The sequence below is a fragment of the Hippocampus bargibanti genome, linkage group LG17, assembly GCF_051943395.1.
Source record: "Hippocampus bargibanti isolate YZ-2025 linkage group LG17, ASM5194339v1, whole genome shotgun sequence".
NCBI classification, from domain to species: domain Eukaryota; kingdom Metazoa; phylum Chordata; class Actinopteri; order Syngnathiformes; family Syngnathidae; genus Hippocampus; species Hippocampus bargibanti.
In genome coordinates this window covers 8,075,219-8,093,033 of record NC_142750.1, presented here as the reverse complement: position 1 = coordinate 8,093,033, position 17,815 = coordinate 8,075,219, and the positions used below count along the sequence as shown (strand labels likewise).

Genomic DNA, 17,815 nt, shown 5'->3' with positions numbered 1-17,815 from the left:
TTAACTCTTTGAACTCTTTCAACAGTAGCCCAAATGGAACTGTATAGTGCCACTTAGCAATTTTTTGATGATGATACTACTGCAGCATGTTCTACCGGAAACAAATTCCTTGTGTGTTCTACATACTTGGCAACGAAGATGATTCTGATTCTGATTATATTTTATCCATGAATTGTTATGAAATAATTCCAAATTGTCTTTTAGCTTACTTTCATTACTTTTCCCCTGTTGTGCTGCTTAGATGTGTGTTTTTCGTACGTAAGCATTTAACCAATCAGATTTCAGCCATCATTTGTTACAGGGTCAGAAATCAACCTGGAGGCCTTCACAATCATTTCTGCAGGCTCTGGAGCACAAAAATCTATGTCGATGAAACTGTTGCTCCAACAAATCAGAATTCGAGTTGGCAATCCAAGGCCTGCTGGAAGGCGCTGGAAACGTCAGTTTTCACAAACTATGATTGGCTCGTCACATGAATGGCTAGTCACTAGCCAATTATAGTATCACTAGCCGCTGGGTGATAAGAGCATACTGGCCAGAGCTAGCACACTGTATCTGTAGCGAGCTGCATCAACAAATTGTTTGTTGTGTTGATTTAATTGCGGTTTTGTCAACCCACAATGGCTGAATGAAAAGAAATGGATTTGTGGAATGCAGATATACTGTTAAAGCCATTTTCAAGACAGACTTTTCAAGAAAAAAATGACATAATTAAGGTTGAACAGCTCCGAAGCGAGCAAAAATAGTGAATAATACTACAATTTTATGAGCTTAGCATACATCCACACGTTCATAGTAAAAATTAGAACTGTTTAATGACAGTATTTCTTAAGTTTCTTCAAGTCACAACTTGTTTCCTGGCCAACGGCATGTTCTAGTGGCCAGGTAGATATATCACAACACACTCACAGCTGATTGAGTCAGACATAGCACTACTGAAGGCCTAGCAGCGACATGCTAGGCCCACCACTGTGAAACATGAACTATTGCAAGCTCAAGGGGATTTTAAAACACATCACAATGATATACTTGATAACTTGTTTTCACCTTAAAATCACTGAGATGTGGATGTGTGCTTGTGGGGATGGAGGTGGCGGGGGAGAACGCCTTTGAGGAGGTGGTTCTTTGTGAATGGCGAGAAGGGTGTGTGGGGGAGCGAATGTTCTGTATCAAATGAGCTGAAGATCATAATGGAAGGTTTGGGACAAAAGTATGTAAAATGATAACATTTGTGACAGAATATCAAGTTCCAGTATGGGAACCAACAGGTGGGTCTTATCGATATTGTGAGTAGACACAAAAGAAGGTATCACTGTGAACAATGCAGACAAAAGCGACTCTCATCCATGCGGTCATTATGCGGCTCATAGTTGGGAAACCATTGTTGGCTTGAAGATTATCATTTGGGACAATAGGTTTACTGGCACCTGCAAACTTTTTTAATGGGTTGGATGACTTTTGGAATTGTTGGCGTGTCCCAAAAGTCTGAAAAGACAAAATAGTTCTCGGAATATTTTAATTCAGGAATTCATTGGACAGAAGTGAGGCCGTCAGCATTTGACAACAGACTTTGCGGTCTGTAAACATAGCTTTCTCTTGCCCTGCGTGCTTCGCCAATTGTCAACAGAGCAGTGTTGCAAAATGACACGTGAAAAGACGTTTTTCTTCTGTTTTTTTACTGGAGTTCAGCCCCAGTTTGAGAAGCTTTAAAGCAGTCAAAATGTTTCAATCCAAAGTACAACGTATGCTGTCTGTTGTAAATATCTCAAAACAGGATCTGCTTTTGACAAAAAATAAAACAGAAGTCCTGCTTACAACCGCCATTTTGGAAAAAAGTAAGATAGCTCGCCATTGTCAAAAGCTTGAGAGATGTCTAAATATTTACCCGTACTAACTTCAGGTTTTTCAAAAGTGTCATTGTCTAATTCGAAACAAAGTACAGTGTGAAAAGTACAGTATCTGAAACAAAGTACAGTGATACCTTGTCTTACGAACTTAATTGGTTCCCAGACGTAGCCTTCTTCTTTCACCATCTTGAGGAATGATCCCTTGTAGGTGCTTTCTCTGCGATAATTTTGCCTAGTTCCTCATCAATTGTGTTCTGTTTAGCTGGATTGATAGCTTTTTGCATCAAGTGTACAGATGGCTTGTGCGGGTAAATTGTGGCGCCTGATTGAGGGGATATTTTAACCTTGCAGTCTACACTCTGCCTTTGAACTATCAAAGTTGAAACGAGTCCAAATTTCACTGTTTTCTATCCATTTTATAACTCTCTCTCTGTCGTCTGCCTGTCTCTTTAATGTTAATCCCCCCCACCCCCTACTCACTGCTGCGTTCTTGACCAATCACGTGGCTTTAACCGAAGACTGGGGGTGGGGAATAGAGGATAAAAACAGTTGGCTGCCATTTTCTTGTTAGGAGAACGGGCTCATTCGCGAACGACACATCACTCATTGTGGCAGCTCCGTGTGTATCCCGAAAAATAGTTTGTATGCCAAGGTTAAATTTTCATAAATTTAATGTTCGTGAACCAAAAAGTTCGTAAGCCAAGGGTTTCGTAAACCGGGGTATCACGGTATTAAAAATATATTTTTTAAATACTCTGGAGAGTGTAATATTTGTAATGAATTTTTTCTTTATCATGATTAACGCTAACATTTTTTATTGTATTGATTTAGCATTCAGTCATGTCTAGCCTTGCCATATTATATGTCAACGTCCATTGTGTCCTCTCCAGTCTAGTCTTATCCTGTTTTATTTTATCACAATCTCATCTTGTCGTGTCATCCTGACTTTCTAATCTTTTGTTACCCTTGCCCTAGCTCATCCAATCCTGTTTTGCTTGCATAATCTCAAAAATAATAAATCATACCCACAATTGAAACAAATACTGAGAACATACGCGATTCCAACCCGCGTCATTCCAGGTGAAAGCCACAGCTCCGATATCACAAACAATAATGTTGATATACTGTCTGTTGTGCCGAACACGTGACCGCGTAACCAGTTCATCGGCACGCAAGTAATAACAATACAAAAGACAGACAATTAATAGAATGGTTTCCAAGGACAAACGATGCCAACGAAGTTGGGCGGTGTGTTGCATTTCACCAGGTGTCACGTGTGTTGTGTCCAGTATGCAATGTGTTGCTTTTTTTTCTCCCCTTCTTATATTGCCGGGATTTTCAGGGTGTGGCCACTTTTCCTTTTATAACTCCTCTTGGATTGTTGCTTTGCGCCACTTTTCCAAACAATCTTCCACCATGTAAGTATTCAAACGCATTCTTCTTGTCATGGGCGAACTGCACGTCATGTAGCATGAGTAAGCATGTCTATATTTGACTGGAAGAGGAGAAAAGAGATATAGCGACTTAAATACGTTTTGATTTGTTTGTTTAATTGTTCCCCCCCAGGTTTCTGCTTGCAGCACTTGTTGGTTGCCTGCTCGCCCTCACAGCTGAGGCCAGAGTCGGGTAAGAACTTTGAGATATTTTGTCTTTGTGTCGATAAACGAGACGATCACAACAAAGTTGTGGCATAGGGGAGCGACAATATTACGATAACACCTTGAGATATGAATTTAACTTATTCACTGAAAACACCTGTAACTCAAAACAATTACACGTCAAGTTATTTTTCCCCATTTACATACTGGAAATGCCATCAATCTATTCCAGCTTCCTTAAACGCTAAAAAAAATATGTACGGTAGTCAGTATTTTGTAATGAGAAAAATATCTCATCTAAATTATGATCATTTTTAAAACTACGCAGTAAATAATTACAATATTAAGATGTTGCTATGCTGTGCATTATTGCCACAGGAACTGCTCTGAGCTCTCATTCTATACCGAGACGGATCAATGTCTGCTGTATAAGGTCATGTGCAAGACTGACAAGTATGAGGTGAGTGAATAATACGTTAACAGATTAAAAACACGGGGAAGAGTGATGAGACAGTTGCTGACAGGGATGACGACGGTGTCTCTCTTTCGAGGTGCGCCACTATGAAGCTGCCAAGTGGGTGTCAACCGTAGTGTGGTCATGGTCCATGGACATTGCCTGCATGACCGCATTTATGCGGCTGTATCACTACATCTCTGGTGAAAATGCGTATGGTACGTGCATGTTACAACCATATGATCCGTTTATGGTTTATTCTTAGTATTTTTTTTCAGTTTGTATACGGGTCATTCTAATAGTGGGAAAGGATTTTAAATTGATCGATCTTAATCTAACACAACCTAGTATATGAATGGGGGGTGTACACTTTTTCTAAGCACTGAAATACTTGACTCATTCATTGCCACCCCCAAATTTATTCAGAAATTGAAAATATGACGTAGAGCGCCATTCCCGAATTTGTTCGGGTTTTGGTTTTTCTTTGGAGGGTGCCGATAATGTGCTGTAAGACCTCTGGCAATGTTTTTTTCGCTTCCACAAGGGGGCAGCATTTATTTTTTTGTCCATGTTAGCACTTTTTTTCCAGCTTCAGCTGTTGTTAAAGCGCTATATAAACCAACATGTATGTATTGTATTTGACAGCCATCCTCATTTCAAGCTCCTATAACTCCAGGCCCATATAACTTAGGAATTAACTGAGTTATATGGTGGTGTGTCACGAGATTTTTTTTCTGATGAATCAGAATCAGAAAACCTTTATTCGTCCCGCAGTGGGGAAATTTGCAAGAAGAGTCTAAGGTTTCTAACATTGCATTCAATGTTTATGTAGTCCTGAAACTCAATATTCTGTGTGTCCTGGAATTTGAGTGACCAAAAACCCTGGCACTGGAGTGGACACATTTTTCACATGTCTGGCAGTGAATGAGTAGATATTGTGCGGGTACTTTCAATATTCTTGTGTGCTCGATGCTTCAGGGCAAAAGATTGAAATGACGGCTCCTGTTGTGGTCAAGATTGAAGAAGAAAAGAAGTGGTTTTGGGAAGAAAAACAATACACAATGAGTTTCTTGTTGCCCAAGGAGCACCAGGCCAATCCTCCATTGGCTAAGGACAATGAGGTAACATGCCACTATCGGATGAAATCAAACACGACCCATTTTTACATATGAAAGGGTCCAATCGCCATTAAAAAAATAAAGTAATAAAATATAAAGTCCCTTGGCACACTATTCTTCATATTGGTGATGACAAACGCAGCACATCACATCCAAAACCATATGTGGTGTAAGACCAAGACTGACCTCATTATAAGCAGAATGGTGCCAAAGCTAATATAGGCTGCTTGAAAATAGAACGAGGAAAATCGGAGGAGGAAAAGTTGTCAGAGCAGAAGAGAAGAAGTGAAGCTAAATGCTAGCTTAATAAACTAAATTATCAGATGTAAGCTTGCCGAAAATATCGAACGACCACCACATTTGCGATTATTACCGATGACTGTTTCAGAAATGAAAATTTACTCTTAACAAACCCCACACCATGGGATAATCACCCAGGATATTTTTTCAGAAACATCTGATAATTGTCTTTGTAGGCTTTCAGTCGTACAGGATTGGTCGAGGAAAATTTATTTTCAGCCGTCATCTGTACTTCTTTGAAGGTGTCAGACATTTCGCTCCTCATCCGATGAGCTTCGTCAGCGAACTCAAGTTGTGCTGGTAACTCTGGCCCTAAATATATCCCGAATGGACAGAGGTAGCGGTGCCAGACCTCTGCTCTGATAGGTCCCGGCTCTAAGGTTGGAGGAGCGGTAGACGACTCCCTGAAGCTAATCTGATTACTTCTTTTGTGCTGTCTGATTACCTCATTAGCATGACTAAGCCTACGTGCTAACGACCTTAGAAGTCTGTTGTAAGCACGGTCTGAATCAAACCTTAAACCACCATGGTGATTTAGTGAAGGGTTTTGTAAAAATTGCTTCTTTTACTCCTCTTTGAAACCACCGATTTTCTCTAAAATTTTGACCTCATTGTCGTCAGATGAGTGGCTGCTAGCTTTTAGGTCCAGATTGAGGAGCACTAGCATTGTCCCTGCGATGTGGATAAAGTATTTTTTGAGCATGTGTTTAGTTTCCCCAATGTATACAATGTATAGAATGAACTACATTGCTTCGTTTTTCATTTGGCGGCCTATCTTTTGGATGCACCAATTAGGGATACAGGGCCAGAGTTACCAGCACAACTTCAGTTTGCAGACGAAGCTCTTGGGATGAGGAGTTAAACGTCTGACACCTCCAAAGAAGTACAGATGACGCCTAAAGAAACCTTTTCCTTAAATGATAATTGCGCTCATTGGATTTTGCAGATTTTTTTTGAGTGGGTACAATATCCAATACCACAGGATAATCACCCGTGGTAAAATGTTAGACACCTGATAATCAGGCCTTTTGATTAAATACCTCTACATAACAATTCATAATAATCATTTACAGGAATCCAAAAATCAGGCCTTTGTTGATGTGATCCCAACGGAGGAAAAATAATGGCCATGGTCTGATTGCCGATACATAACCTGATTAACTGACACTGCCTGCAGGTGTACCTAAGTGATACCCCAGCCCTCGATGTGTATGTACGGAGCTATGGAGGCTGGATGACCTCGTGGAGTGACGGTCATAACAAAGAGGCCCTGATGTATGACCTGAAGAAGGATGGCGCTCAATACAAAGACGACTGCCACTTGGGTGTTGGATATAACAGGTAATTTTCCTCACTTGTGATCGACATGCATTTAAATGTATATTGCACATTCTGAAAGTACACTTTCTCTAGTGGTATGCAAAATAATCACTGCTAAAGTAGGATTCAGTTGTTTTGTTGTACAGAACTGTTTGTATTTATTAGGAATAAAACTCCTGTATCTATACTTTTGATTAATGTCTATGTGTGTGTGTGTCTGTGTGTGTGTGCGTGCGTGCACTGCAGCCCCATGACGCTGTGGTGGAATAGGCACAACGAGGTGTGGGTGATCGCTGATGGCAAGCCGGTGTGTTTGAGCAGTGAGGAAATGGACTGAGGCTTTGTCATCATCCGTCGCACGTTGTCGGTTCAAGGCACCCAGCAGCATATATGAAATATTTGGTCTGCATTTGAAATGATGGAAAAAAAAATTAAGTCAATGTGTAAACAAAAATCAATAAATCGCATATTATATCAATAAAGTTATTCATTTGAAGTTGATTCTCATTGTGAAATGTCCACGAAATCTATTGAGGTCCACTAATTCAGGAAAGTAATGCTGACATTGATTATAATTAGGTTTTAGTGATGTGATGTAGATTGGATGAGACTTTATTAGTCTCGCAGTAGAAAAAAATACATTTCATATAGCAGCAAATTTATGAAAAGAAGAGGAAAGGAAAGAAAGAAGTAGAAAAACAAAATACAGGAGCTGCTGTAAAGGCAGCCACTCTTGCGGCGCCATCTTCAGTCAGAACAACAACAAAAACTACATGACAAATAATGTGACACGACACAGACAGTCATTCAATCTTAATCACTTTTCTGCACGCTCTTACTTGTATGAAGCAGTTCTAGATGAAAGAGAAGATCAAATCGTCCTTTTCATCAGTGCATCAAGGACGTCATGGTGAAATGTGCATCTCAACTACAAGCTAAATGTTGAAAGCAGACACGAAGCTGTGGCATCCATTGACAGAAAGAGACTGTCTCACATTTCCTGTCCCACGTAAATCCGCTTCAATTCCAAGCCGCGATAGTAGAATTGTATAGTGTGAAAATGTGTGAACACCAATTGATGAATACAAAATTATAATTGTAAAATATGAACTATTATTTTTAGCTTATTTATAGGGGGGGGGGGTTCCACGACTTTTAACAAGTAGTCCACAATATGAACCATCCATCCATTGAAAGTGTTTCATCCTCATGTGTCATATTAACTAAACAATTGGTTTTATTTGCGGGAGTAGTTATTTTTTGTCATGAAATGTTTTACTGTATTGGGATGAGACATTAAAATAAAACACATACTGGTAAATGCATCCAGAATACAGGAATATATATTTTTAAAGAGCCTTTACTAATTTGTTACGACACAGGAATACTTATTAAATGTCCCTGATGTGTTTTTGCCACCAGATGTCGCTAGTACATCACCTCAGAACCCGTGTTAATAACAATACAAAAATCTCTCTCTCTCTCTCTCTCTCTCTCTCTCTCTCTCTCTCTCTCTCTCTCTCTCTCTCTCTCTCTCTCTCTCTCTCTCTCTCTCTCTCTCTCTCTCTCTCTATATATATATATATATATATATATATATATATATAGTATAGTATATGGTGCTTCTAATCCAAGTTTAGCTGAATAAAGGCTGTGACACTAATGGTTAGCATTGTTGGCAGAGTTATGATTTTACAACCCTATAAACGATGAATATTTGAACAACTGACAACGTTAACAATGTACAAATACTCACAGGCGCGCATTCTTTATCCTCTATGAAAAATTATGAATATTGCAGGAATTTACATGGTGGTAGTTGTAGAAATTAAACCTATTTTAGATAATCTGAGATACGGAGGAGACCACTGAACTGGATTGGAACATTAAATCGTGACTGTTATTTTATTATGGTGTGGTATTTTATGAAGTCTAATACTGTATTAAAGACTGTACAACTGAGAGCTTACACAGACGTATTACTGTATTAAAGAGTGATGTTTATTTAAAAATGTTAGAATTGGACGGATTACAGACATTTTAAGAAGGGAAGATTTTTATATGATTTCTATCAGAGGTCTTGTCGCGTGGAGGTGTTTTGTAACACACTTCCTTGGCGACTCTATAAACAATACACAACACAAAGGAACAAAATGAAGATATGAAATCTATGAATGGCCACAATTCGCAGCGGTGTAATATTGAGTATTATCTTATCTGGCCTCCAGCTCGAGAAGGATGGCTCATTGACTACAGTAACATTCCAGTAGATGGCTATGTGAGTGACTCTCTAGCGGACATAAGGTAGGAGTGCCAGTCGGTAGAGTTGTTTTTTTATTTTATTTTTTTACGACTCCCGATCAAAGTCCGCATGTGGCCTTCAAACTGTTGCCAGTGCACCGGTAGCACTCGGGGCTGCATGGCGGCCTTCTTGCTATGTGCGTCCGCTCTCTTTCCACCTGAGACTATGAAAACATGACCTGACCGTGAGCCTGTTGCACCTGTAGACAGATATGGACCTTCCTGATCAATTCCAAGAGCAGCACCAGCAGCCGGCCTCTGGATGCCGAAAAGAAAACTACCATGAGGACATATTCCCTTCAGAAGGAGCATCAACATGTGAGTAGAAGGTGGGAATGGAGACGGGATCATTTCATTCGGCATGCCAGCTCAATCATATAGTACGTGTGTGTGCGTGTGTGAGCGTGTGTGTTCATGTAAGCAGCTTTTCATGCGTGATCAGAATATGACTGTCATGATTGATGTCCATTGGGCTTGATAAAAGACCACCAGGTGTTACAGTGGCAAAATGGTTCCACTCATGATCCCGGAGTCCCAATATGAATTATGTAAGTATGGTATCTGTGATGACCCATATCAAATTGAATGGTGACACTTGGTAGTATTTCATATTGAGGGGACTATTGTCTTTATGGCACAGCAATAAAAGCAGATGAATGGTGAATGACGATAGTACGTTACTGTCTTGCACTTGAATTTAAACCGCTATTGTCAATTACATTTTGGGACGCAACGGTGGTGATACTGCGCGAAATCTTGCTAGCAATGCTATAATGCCCGTTCACATGTGTGATTCTCTAAAGTGGAAGGTTCCATTTATAGCATAATGAATCAACAATAAAATATTCCTTTATCCCGATTAACTTGACTTATAATTTTTCTCACGATATGAGCCCTCAATCCGACAAGTATTCGCTTTGACTATCGGGTGCAAATTTGAGATATGATCACTGTCTGGTGACAAGTGACCCACACAATGCCTAAAGCAAAAAGGCAATTCAATGATGGGTTTACCGTAAATACTATGGATGACATTTTTGTTTGGTGGTGTGTCACGAGATATTTCACATGTAAAACCGATGCCTTTTCTAATATAGACCCTCCCCAATTTACGAACGAGATACATTCCGAACTCTCGTCCGTAAGGTGAGTTTATTCATAAGTAGCTTAAGTGCTATATTTTGTATGGAGTGTATGTTTAATGCTTATATACATATAGTTAATGTTTATATTATAATAATACATTTATTTTGAAGTGCCTTTCAAAGCTCTCAAGGACACTTTATAGTCACAGACAAGCATAGAAAGAAAAAGTAGGTTTTTAGGCTAGTATAAGTAACCTGTACTAGTTTGTACTGAAAAATAAACATTTAACAAAATGTATGCTCTATAAAGATATGTACATGTACAACTGGGGAGAATACTATGTACGTTAGAGAGAGAGAGAGAGAGAGAGAGAGAGAGAGAGAGAGAGAGAGAGAGAGAGAGAGAGAGAGAGAGAGAGAGAGAGAGAGAGAGAGAGAGAGAGAGAGAGAGAGAGAGAGAGAGAGAGAGAGAGAGAGCCTCACGTCTGTATTAGCAGAACGAAGCGCTACTCGGAAAAAGGCACAATACAAAATCTAACTTACAGCACCCTTGTCCGAACATTTTTCAACATACCCGCAAAAATGTTTGTATGTACCGTTGTTCGTAACTCGAATGTTCATAAGTAGGGGATCATCTATAAAGATGATGATTTTTTTTTATGGTAGTTTTCATTTGAAAGCATGCATTATCAGTAGCTTGGAACCTCATGAGTTCACAACTTATCTCATTGGGTGATGTGCAAGCAAATCTTGGCAGCTCTAATGTGTATCTTTGGACTTAGTTGTGCTTTCACTGTGCTTGCTCAGCTCAGGAGCTACGAAGGGACGCGGACACCAGGCCTGAGTCCGGCGAGGGCTGTCCTGTGTGCGGGGATAAAATAACGGGGTACCACTACGGCCTGCTCACCTGTGAGAGCTGTAAGGTAAAGCGGACGACGGCAACGTGAAGCCAAAAGTGGCGAGCCCTGACCCGTGATGTCTTCTTTGCAGGGTTTTTTCAAACGCTCCGTACAGAACAACAAACACTACACTTGCACAGAGGCACAAATCTGCCCAATGAACGTCTCTCAGAGGAAGCGCTGCCCGTTCTGTCGCTTCCAGAAATGTCTGGCGGTGGGGATGAAGAAAGAAGGTACGTCTTGAGTCGCTGCCCTTTGTTCCTGAGCGGCAGCAATTTTGGTCCACTGACACGCATGTCCTCGCCACTGTATCTAAGAGGTTGTAAAAAGCAAGGCGAGCATTGCTTGTAATGACCCAGTTTACATAACACGACTTTATAGCGTGATGAACAATTCTGTGGCTTTATCACGTCAATTTTTTATGTGTCATGAATCAAGGACACTCATGTATCTAGGCACTGTAAAAAAATATTAATAGCTACTAATTAAAATATGTTTATATAAAAAAAACAGTGTCAGATAGAAATGACGCAGTTGTTTTCAAATTGAAATTTGCATTTTAAACGTATTGCGATGTTGATTTTGAACGTGATGAATTGTTCAGTGCAAGTCTGGGCCTTACTTGGAAATGTCTTAACCACAGGTGTCAAAGTCAAGGCTCGGGGGCCAAATCTGGCCCGTTACATGATTTTTATTCGGCCCACGAAAGCAAATCAAGCATATCAAGTGCCATGATGCTTGCTAAAGTCCCAACCACAATTTAATTGTAGACCACAATAACAGTCATTCGTCTGTGTAAGCTCTCAGTCGTACAGGAGTGGTCCATCGATGAAAAGGTCGTCATCTGTACTTTTTTGAAGGTGTCGGGCGTTTCGCTTCTTATCCAGAGGCTTTGTCAGCGAACTAAAGACTTTTGCTGGTAGTTTCGGGCCTATATATATCCCTACTGTCCAGACGTGGCGGTGCCAGACTCTGCTATGATTGGTCTCTGCTCTCAGGTTGGGGGTGAGCAGAGGACTACTCCCTGCGGTGACACTGATTACTTCTATTGTCCTGCCTGAGTATGATTTCTACGACTGGCCTGATTGCCCCATTTGCTCTGGCATCACCTCATCAGCATAACTAAGCCTATATTGCCTAAGAAGTCTGTTGTACGAACGATCCAAATTGAACCTCACCCCACCGTGGCGATGAGGTGAAGAGAGTCTAGGGTTTCTTACGCTGCACTAAATGTTTATGTAGTCTTAAAACAAAATATTCTGTGGGTCCTGGAATTCGAGTGACAATGACAAAAACCCTGGCACTGAAGTGGACACATTTTTGCACATCTGGCAGTGAATGAGTTAATTTGTTGTGCATTCTGTATGTACAGTAAAGTCTCGTTATATCGATATCGGATATATCGATAGTCCCGGTTATATCGATACTATTTCTATGCACGCACGGAGAAAATTACATGCAAACAGGGTCGGATATATCGATAGTCCCGGTTATATCGATATTTTTTCTGACTCCCTTGAATATCGATATAACGAGACTTTACTGTAATATTTGGAGGAGATGAAACATTATAATGGTTTCCCCAAATTTATAGCAGCCACCAAGAGGAAACTACAATGTGGCCCGCGGCAAAAAAATGAGTTTGGCACCCTTGGTCTAAATATACACTGTATCTTTTTTTTCATATTCGGTGGAACAGCAGTGAGAGCGGACCGCATGCGAGGCGGCAGGAACAAGTTTGGGCCTTTTTACAGGCAAATGAAAGAACAAAAATTGCACCCTCAGCCCAACGTCGCCCCCTATAGGACCAAAACGCAAACACTCTGGCCTGCAGCAGCGAACGACTGTTCACTCATGTGTAACCACACGAGTGGTCCCATGTCTCCGGATGCTTTCCATCAGTCGCACATGTATTCCTCCGGAATGACCCCTTTGCCTTTAGACTGCACGATGAGCGACGATAGGGTGGCCCCTCCTCCTCCATTTTTCTACGCCCGAATGCATGACCAGACGTTCCCTGGTTACTTCCCGGACGAACTACAAACACCTTTGAACTACAGCCCGGCTCCATCACACTACTCCGTGCGCAGGACCCCAAGCAGCACCTACTCGTTACAAACTCCCTCGACATCTCCGTGCTCAAGCGTCCCGCCCGCCCCGCCGCCACTGCAGCCCCCAGGCCTGATCGGCTCTCTGGCCGCTTGCAGCGCCCATTCCGCCTTTCTTGCTCAGCTTCTGGAAGGGGAGCAGGACGAGAGTCAGCTGTGCGCCAAAGTGGTGGCAAGCCTGCAGAGGGAGCAGGCCAATAGGGGCAAGCATGATTGCCTCAACACGTTTAGTATCATGTGCAAAATGGCGGACCAAACTCTATTTGGCTTGGTGGAGTGGGCCAGGAACAGTGCGCTCTTCAAGGAGCTCAAGGTGAACACATTTAATAATCATAAATGCATCAAATCAAGGGAAATAGAACACTGATACCAGTACCAGACAACTATGTCAAAGTAAGGGGAGGAGCTTCATTTAGGAAAAAAATGAGATTTGCATCCCTCATGTGGCTGTACTAGGCAATTACAAACCTTTTGCATTGGGTACCAATTACAGTACTTGCTAGGTTTCAGTAACTGTCAAACTTAATCAATATTTTCATTATTTCTGTTTCTTGGCTGGGAGAAATTACATCCTACAATGACGTATCTAACACTCATTTTGACTTCAGCTACATAATACACCAGTGCCTCAAGATAATAGTCGTTTTTGTTACTTTTTTGTACAATGTTAGAAAAAAAGGTCAAACCAAAATGTTGATCATTGTTTTTTACAAAAAAAAACAGACGATTGCAATTTTTAGCGTGCTCCTGGTAATACAGGTAGTTAAAATCCCTGCGCTGTGTATTGTATCCAAAACAACCAAAGAATTTAGCATTTGTAGTGTCCTTGATAACACATAGGGAAAACAACATTCATAGGACAGACAGATAATTATATAAAATATGTATATATCATATTATTTTGTCCAACAGTGTATCCCTCCAGAAGTACATTATCACATAAGCGGAAATGCTTGCTCAGTTTTCTCTTGGAATCAGTTGTTTACTCAATCTTCTTCTTCTTTTCCTTTTGGCTTTTCCCTTCAAGGGATCGCCACAGCAAATCAGTGTCCTCCATCTTTAGAGGTTTGATCCCCATGTTTGTTTTGGCCAAGCTTTTACGTCGGGTGTCCTTCCTGACACACCCCTCTGTATTTATCCGGGCTTGGGACCGGCACAAGAAGACTTATGTCTCTTTGTGGCTACAGAACTTTTATTGAGTTTTTTTACTCAATTAAAAAATGCAAATCTAATCATTACATGGACATTCACGTTTTTCTACCTCAAAGGTGGAGGACCAGATGGTTCTCCTGGAGAGTTGCTGGAGTGAGCTGCTGGTTCTGGACCATCTTTGCAGACAGGTCACCTACGGAAAAGAAGGTTGCATATATCTGGTCATGGGACAGCAGGTAATATGCGCCACCTGCAGTGAAACAACATTGTGAAGGTGACTATCCCAAATGTAACACATTTAACACCCTCATTCTCTCCAGATTGAAATGTCAACAATCATCTCTCAGGCAGGACCTACACTCAGCAGTTTGGTCACCAGGACACAGGATTTGGTGTCCAAACTGAAGGCACTCCACTTTGACAGGCATGAGTTTGTCTGTCTCAAATACCTTGTGCTTTTTAACCCTGGTGAGCATCTTGTTTCTTTTAGAGAAGAACACAACTACTAAACATGTATATCAATTACGAACAATACAACTGTTTAAAAGTCACCCATATAACACGTTGACGTCACTTTTAGAAGCCAGTTTGGGCGTTTACATTAAATTGATTGCTGATTGAGATTTTTCAGAGCCGACACTTTGAGGGCATTTCTTTTCCACTATCTAGCCTTTGTGTGTGTGTGTGTGTGTGTGTGTGTGTGTGTGTGTGTGTGCGTGTGCGTGTGTGTGTGTTTTACTGAAATATATTATCCGGACATAATGTATTCATTTTACCTCACTTCTATACACTCACCCATAGACCCCATAGCTGTTGTTGCATGTTTGCAGTTCAGCATTCTCGTCAAGAAAAAAAAATCCTTAGAGTACCCTTTACATACAATATAATACTGCAAACGCGTGAATTCACGCAAACCACATCGCCTGGCTTCTAAATGCACTATTGCAGCAGCAACACCATCGACTGGAAAGTTTTAGCGGCGCTAGCAAGCTAGCATTATTGATGCCAGCAAGCTAGAATTAGCACGGTAAATAAATGTTTTGTTTGATGATATGGTTGTAACCCGAGTAACCGTAGCACAAAATGTTACGTAGTTTTCGGTTTCATGTTCTGGAATGTAGAATAAATTAAAAATATAAAGAGGTGATGCACATACCTGGCGAGCGGAAGTTAATTAAGTTCCAACCTAGCAAAGTACTTCCGGCTCTCTTCACAATGACGTGAAATTATGTTAGTGGGTTGTTGGGGGTTTAGAGGGTTACGAAACCACTTCCATCTGCAGTAGAAATAAGGCTGTATTATGCATGAAATATTTCCGATTTAATCCAATTTGTGTGTGTCTGTTGTAGATGTCAAGTCCGTGCAGAGTCGGCAGCAAGTGGAGCACACGCAGGAAAGGGTGAACAGGGCGTTAATGGAACACACCCAGCGGTCTCACCCAGGACACTCAGACAAATTTGGACATTTGCTGCTGCGGCTGCCTGAGGTGCGCAGCATCAGCCTACAGGTGGAAGAATATTTGTACCAGCGCCACCTGCTGGGCGATTTGCCCTGCAACTCTCTTCTTGCTGAGATGCTGCACACCAAACACAACTGAGATCACGAAGTTTTTTTAAATGTGCCAACTTCACGACAGGGCAACTAAAATTGGGATTCATCCCATCACCACCTCAACCCACACACTTTGTTTACAAGGTAACCACCTCAACCTGCTGCTGTGATGCAAAACAAATAAATACAACAACATGCCGATGAAACAACAAAAGGTGACAATGATTTTTAAAATGAATTTTATTCTGGTCTAGATGCCAAGGACAGACGTTGAATGAAATAATCACACATACTGGCACAGATTTCATGACGGAAAAACAAAAATGTGTCATGACATCTGAAGGAGAGGAAGCGTGAGGGGGAAAGAAACACTACGCGAACCAACAAAAGTACATTTTCAGAACCTGAAATTAAACATCCAATCTAGAGTATACTAAATAAATAGAACCACCAAGGTGCCAAGGATTTTGGGAAGGGGGGAAGATTGCACAGAATCAAAATAAAGTTATTGCATAACCACATCCTACTCTTAGTATACAAATAAATACACACATCCATTGCCCATGTGCACAGATTTTTTTTAATTTTCCTGTCTTTACATCAGTATTCAAATGTCATTCATATTAACACACATTGGAGGCAGCCAGTGATTTTTAAGAGGTGGGTATAACGGGGGTAAATTTACCATGGCAACTGCATCACTGGCAACTACAATTCTTATCGTAAAAAGTTTGGCCATTTTACATTGCCCAAGTTTTACATGAAGGAGTCCAAATAGACTGATTAGCATAGATTTAGGGCTGTTATAGTTCAGAATTATCCTTCATCAAGAAGCCTGAACAAACAGGAAGATAATAAATTGATGCAAATGCCCAAGCTCCTCAGTAACAAAATATTTCTCTCACACACATTTGATCCCAACCAAACAAATAACCAACACGTAAGCAGCAGACTAGCTTATTCCGATCTTACAAAAGGGAAATATGCAGCTTTTATTTTGAAGCAAATTATCCTCAAAAAGAAAAGTCATCAGCATTCATTATGTGTCAAATCAGCATTGGTTAGCGGAGTACAAACACTAGCCCTCCTGCAGTGTTCTTTCCAGTTGTGTTTCTCCGGATAAGCGCACCACGTGTCAATCGGGGGAAAAGTCATCAAGCAAACATGAGTAAAAAATTAACATCCAGATGTCTTACAGCAGAACGAGTCGAGTGCACAGGGGGCGGAATCCCACGCACACCACTTTCGTGGTTGCCACACATTCATAAGAGAGCCGTCTTTTCCAGATGTGACCTCCTGCTTCAGTCATCTCTTTCGTGATTGAGGCCTAAAGAGGACAAGAAGAGGCAGCACAAAAAAAGGGGAAACCGGAAGGACAGGCATTGGGAACTTCTCTGCCCCCTAAATACTGTTGCACGAAGGCAAGGCAGTGAATTTGTCTCCATGTGAGTCTTGGGCCAGGCAAAGGCAAAATCGATAAAGGTGGCAAGGAAAGCCAAGGAATGGCCCACGTCAACAAAGTAGAGTTTTTTTTCCTCCCCGCATACAATCATCAATCCAGGAGATCTGAGCAAGGAAGCAATCAATAGGATTCCTCCATTTTCTTGGCACATAGTGTTGATTGTTCTCATTGGTCATCAGTCACTCCATTTGTCTGCTACTAATCTCTCAAAAAAAAAAAAAAAAAAAAAAAAAAAAAAAAAAAGCAAGTAGTAGTTCCCGAAACTGGCCAGAATAAAAAAAACCTGAATAGCCATTGTATGTTCATTTTGGGGTGCTGAGCTTCTTGGGAGTTCCTGGGCGCTTTTGCCAAAAGTGTCCGGGGATGGTGATGGCATCCACGCTCATGGACATGGTCTTGGACGGGATAGCGCTGAACAGCTTGCGGTCGGAGCTGTACTTGTAGATGGACTCCACCATGTCGAGCGTGATGACGCGTGGCCCGATCCCGGTTAGCCGGGACATCTCTTCTGTTTCGGGGTTCATGGTGTACACGGCCCGGAACTGGCAACTGGAGTCCCTGAAGAGGATGAGGAAATGGTTGGCTGTGCTCTTCTCCATTTCCTGAAAGAAATATAGATA

The 17,815-nt window shown here is 41.2% G+C and overlaps 3 protein-coding genes across 7 annotated transcripts in view; 2 read left to right on the top strand and 1 right to left on the bottom strand.

The window, feature by feature from the left end:
• The first annotated feature begins 3,122 nt into the window (after positions 1-3,122).
• soul5 (heme-binding protein soul5) lies at positions 3,123-7,138 on the top strand. The gene is made up of 7 exons (XM_089019382.1): positions 3,123-3,265; positions 3,414-3,473; positions 3,824-3,905; positions 3,997-4,117; positions 4,878-5,020; positions 6,495-6,658; positions 6,884-7,138. The coding sequence occupies exons 1-7, from the start codon at positions 3,138-3,140 to the stop codon at positions 6,972-6,974; spliced, it is 789 nt and encodes a 262-aa protein (XP_088875508.1). The 5' UTR covers positions 3,123-3,137; the 3' UTR covers positions 6,975-7,138.
• Positions 7,139-9,024: 1,886 nt separating this feature from the next.
• Positions 9,025-17,391, top strand: nr5a5 (nuclear receptor subfamily 5, group A, member 5). 4 transcript variants are annotated; one of them, XM_089019652.1, is made up of 7 exons: positions 9,025-9,256; positions 10,831-10,946; positions 11,014-11,155; positions 12,622-13,343; positions 14,299-14,418; positions 14,503-14,650; positions 15,532-17,390. In XM_089019652.1, exons 1-7 carry the CDS (start codon positions 9,151-9,153, stop codon positions 15,777-15,779), a joined length of 1,602 nt encoding a protein of 533 aa, XP_088875778.1. In that variant the 5' UTR covers positions 9,025-9,150; the 3' UTR covers positions 15,780-17,390. The 4 variants fall into 4 exon arrangements, with proteins under 4 accessions (XP_088875778.1, XP_088875779.1, XP_088875781.1 ...); XM_089019653.1 differs by having other exon boundaries at positions 9,054-9,256; positions 10,836-10,946; positions 15,532-17,391; XM_089019655.1 differs by having other exon boundaries at positions 9,121-9,267; positions 10,831-10,941; positions 15,532-17,389.
• Positions 15,956-17,815, bottom strand: part of camsap3 (calmodulin regulated spectrin associated protein family member 3) — a 25,110-nt gene continuing 23,250 nt past the window's right edge. For both annotated transcript variants that reach the window (XM_089019650.1, XM_089019651.1), the window contains one exon: positions 15,956-17,797. In XM_089019650.1, the coding sequence (XP_088875776.1) occupies positions 17,498-17,797 (300 nt within the window). In that variant the 3' untranslated portion in view covers positions 15,956-17,497. The remainder of the gene's footprint in view (positions 17,798-17,815) is intronic.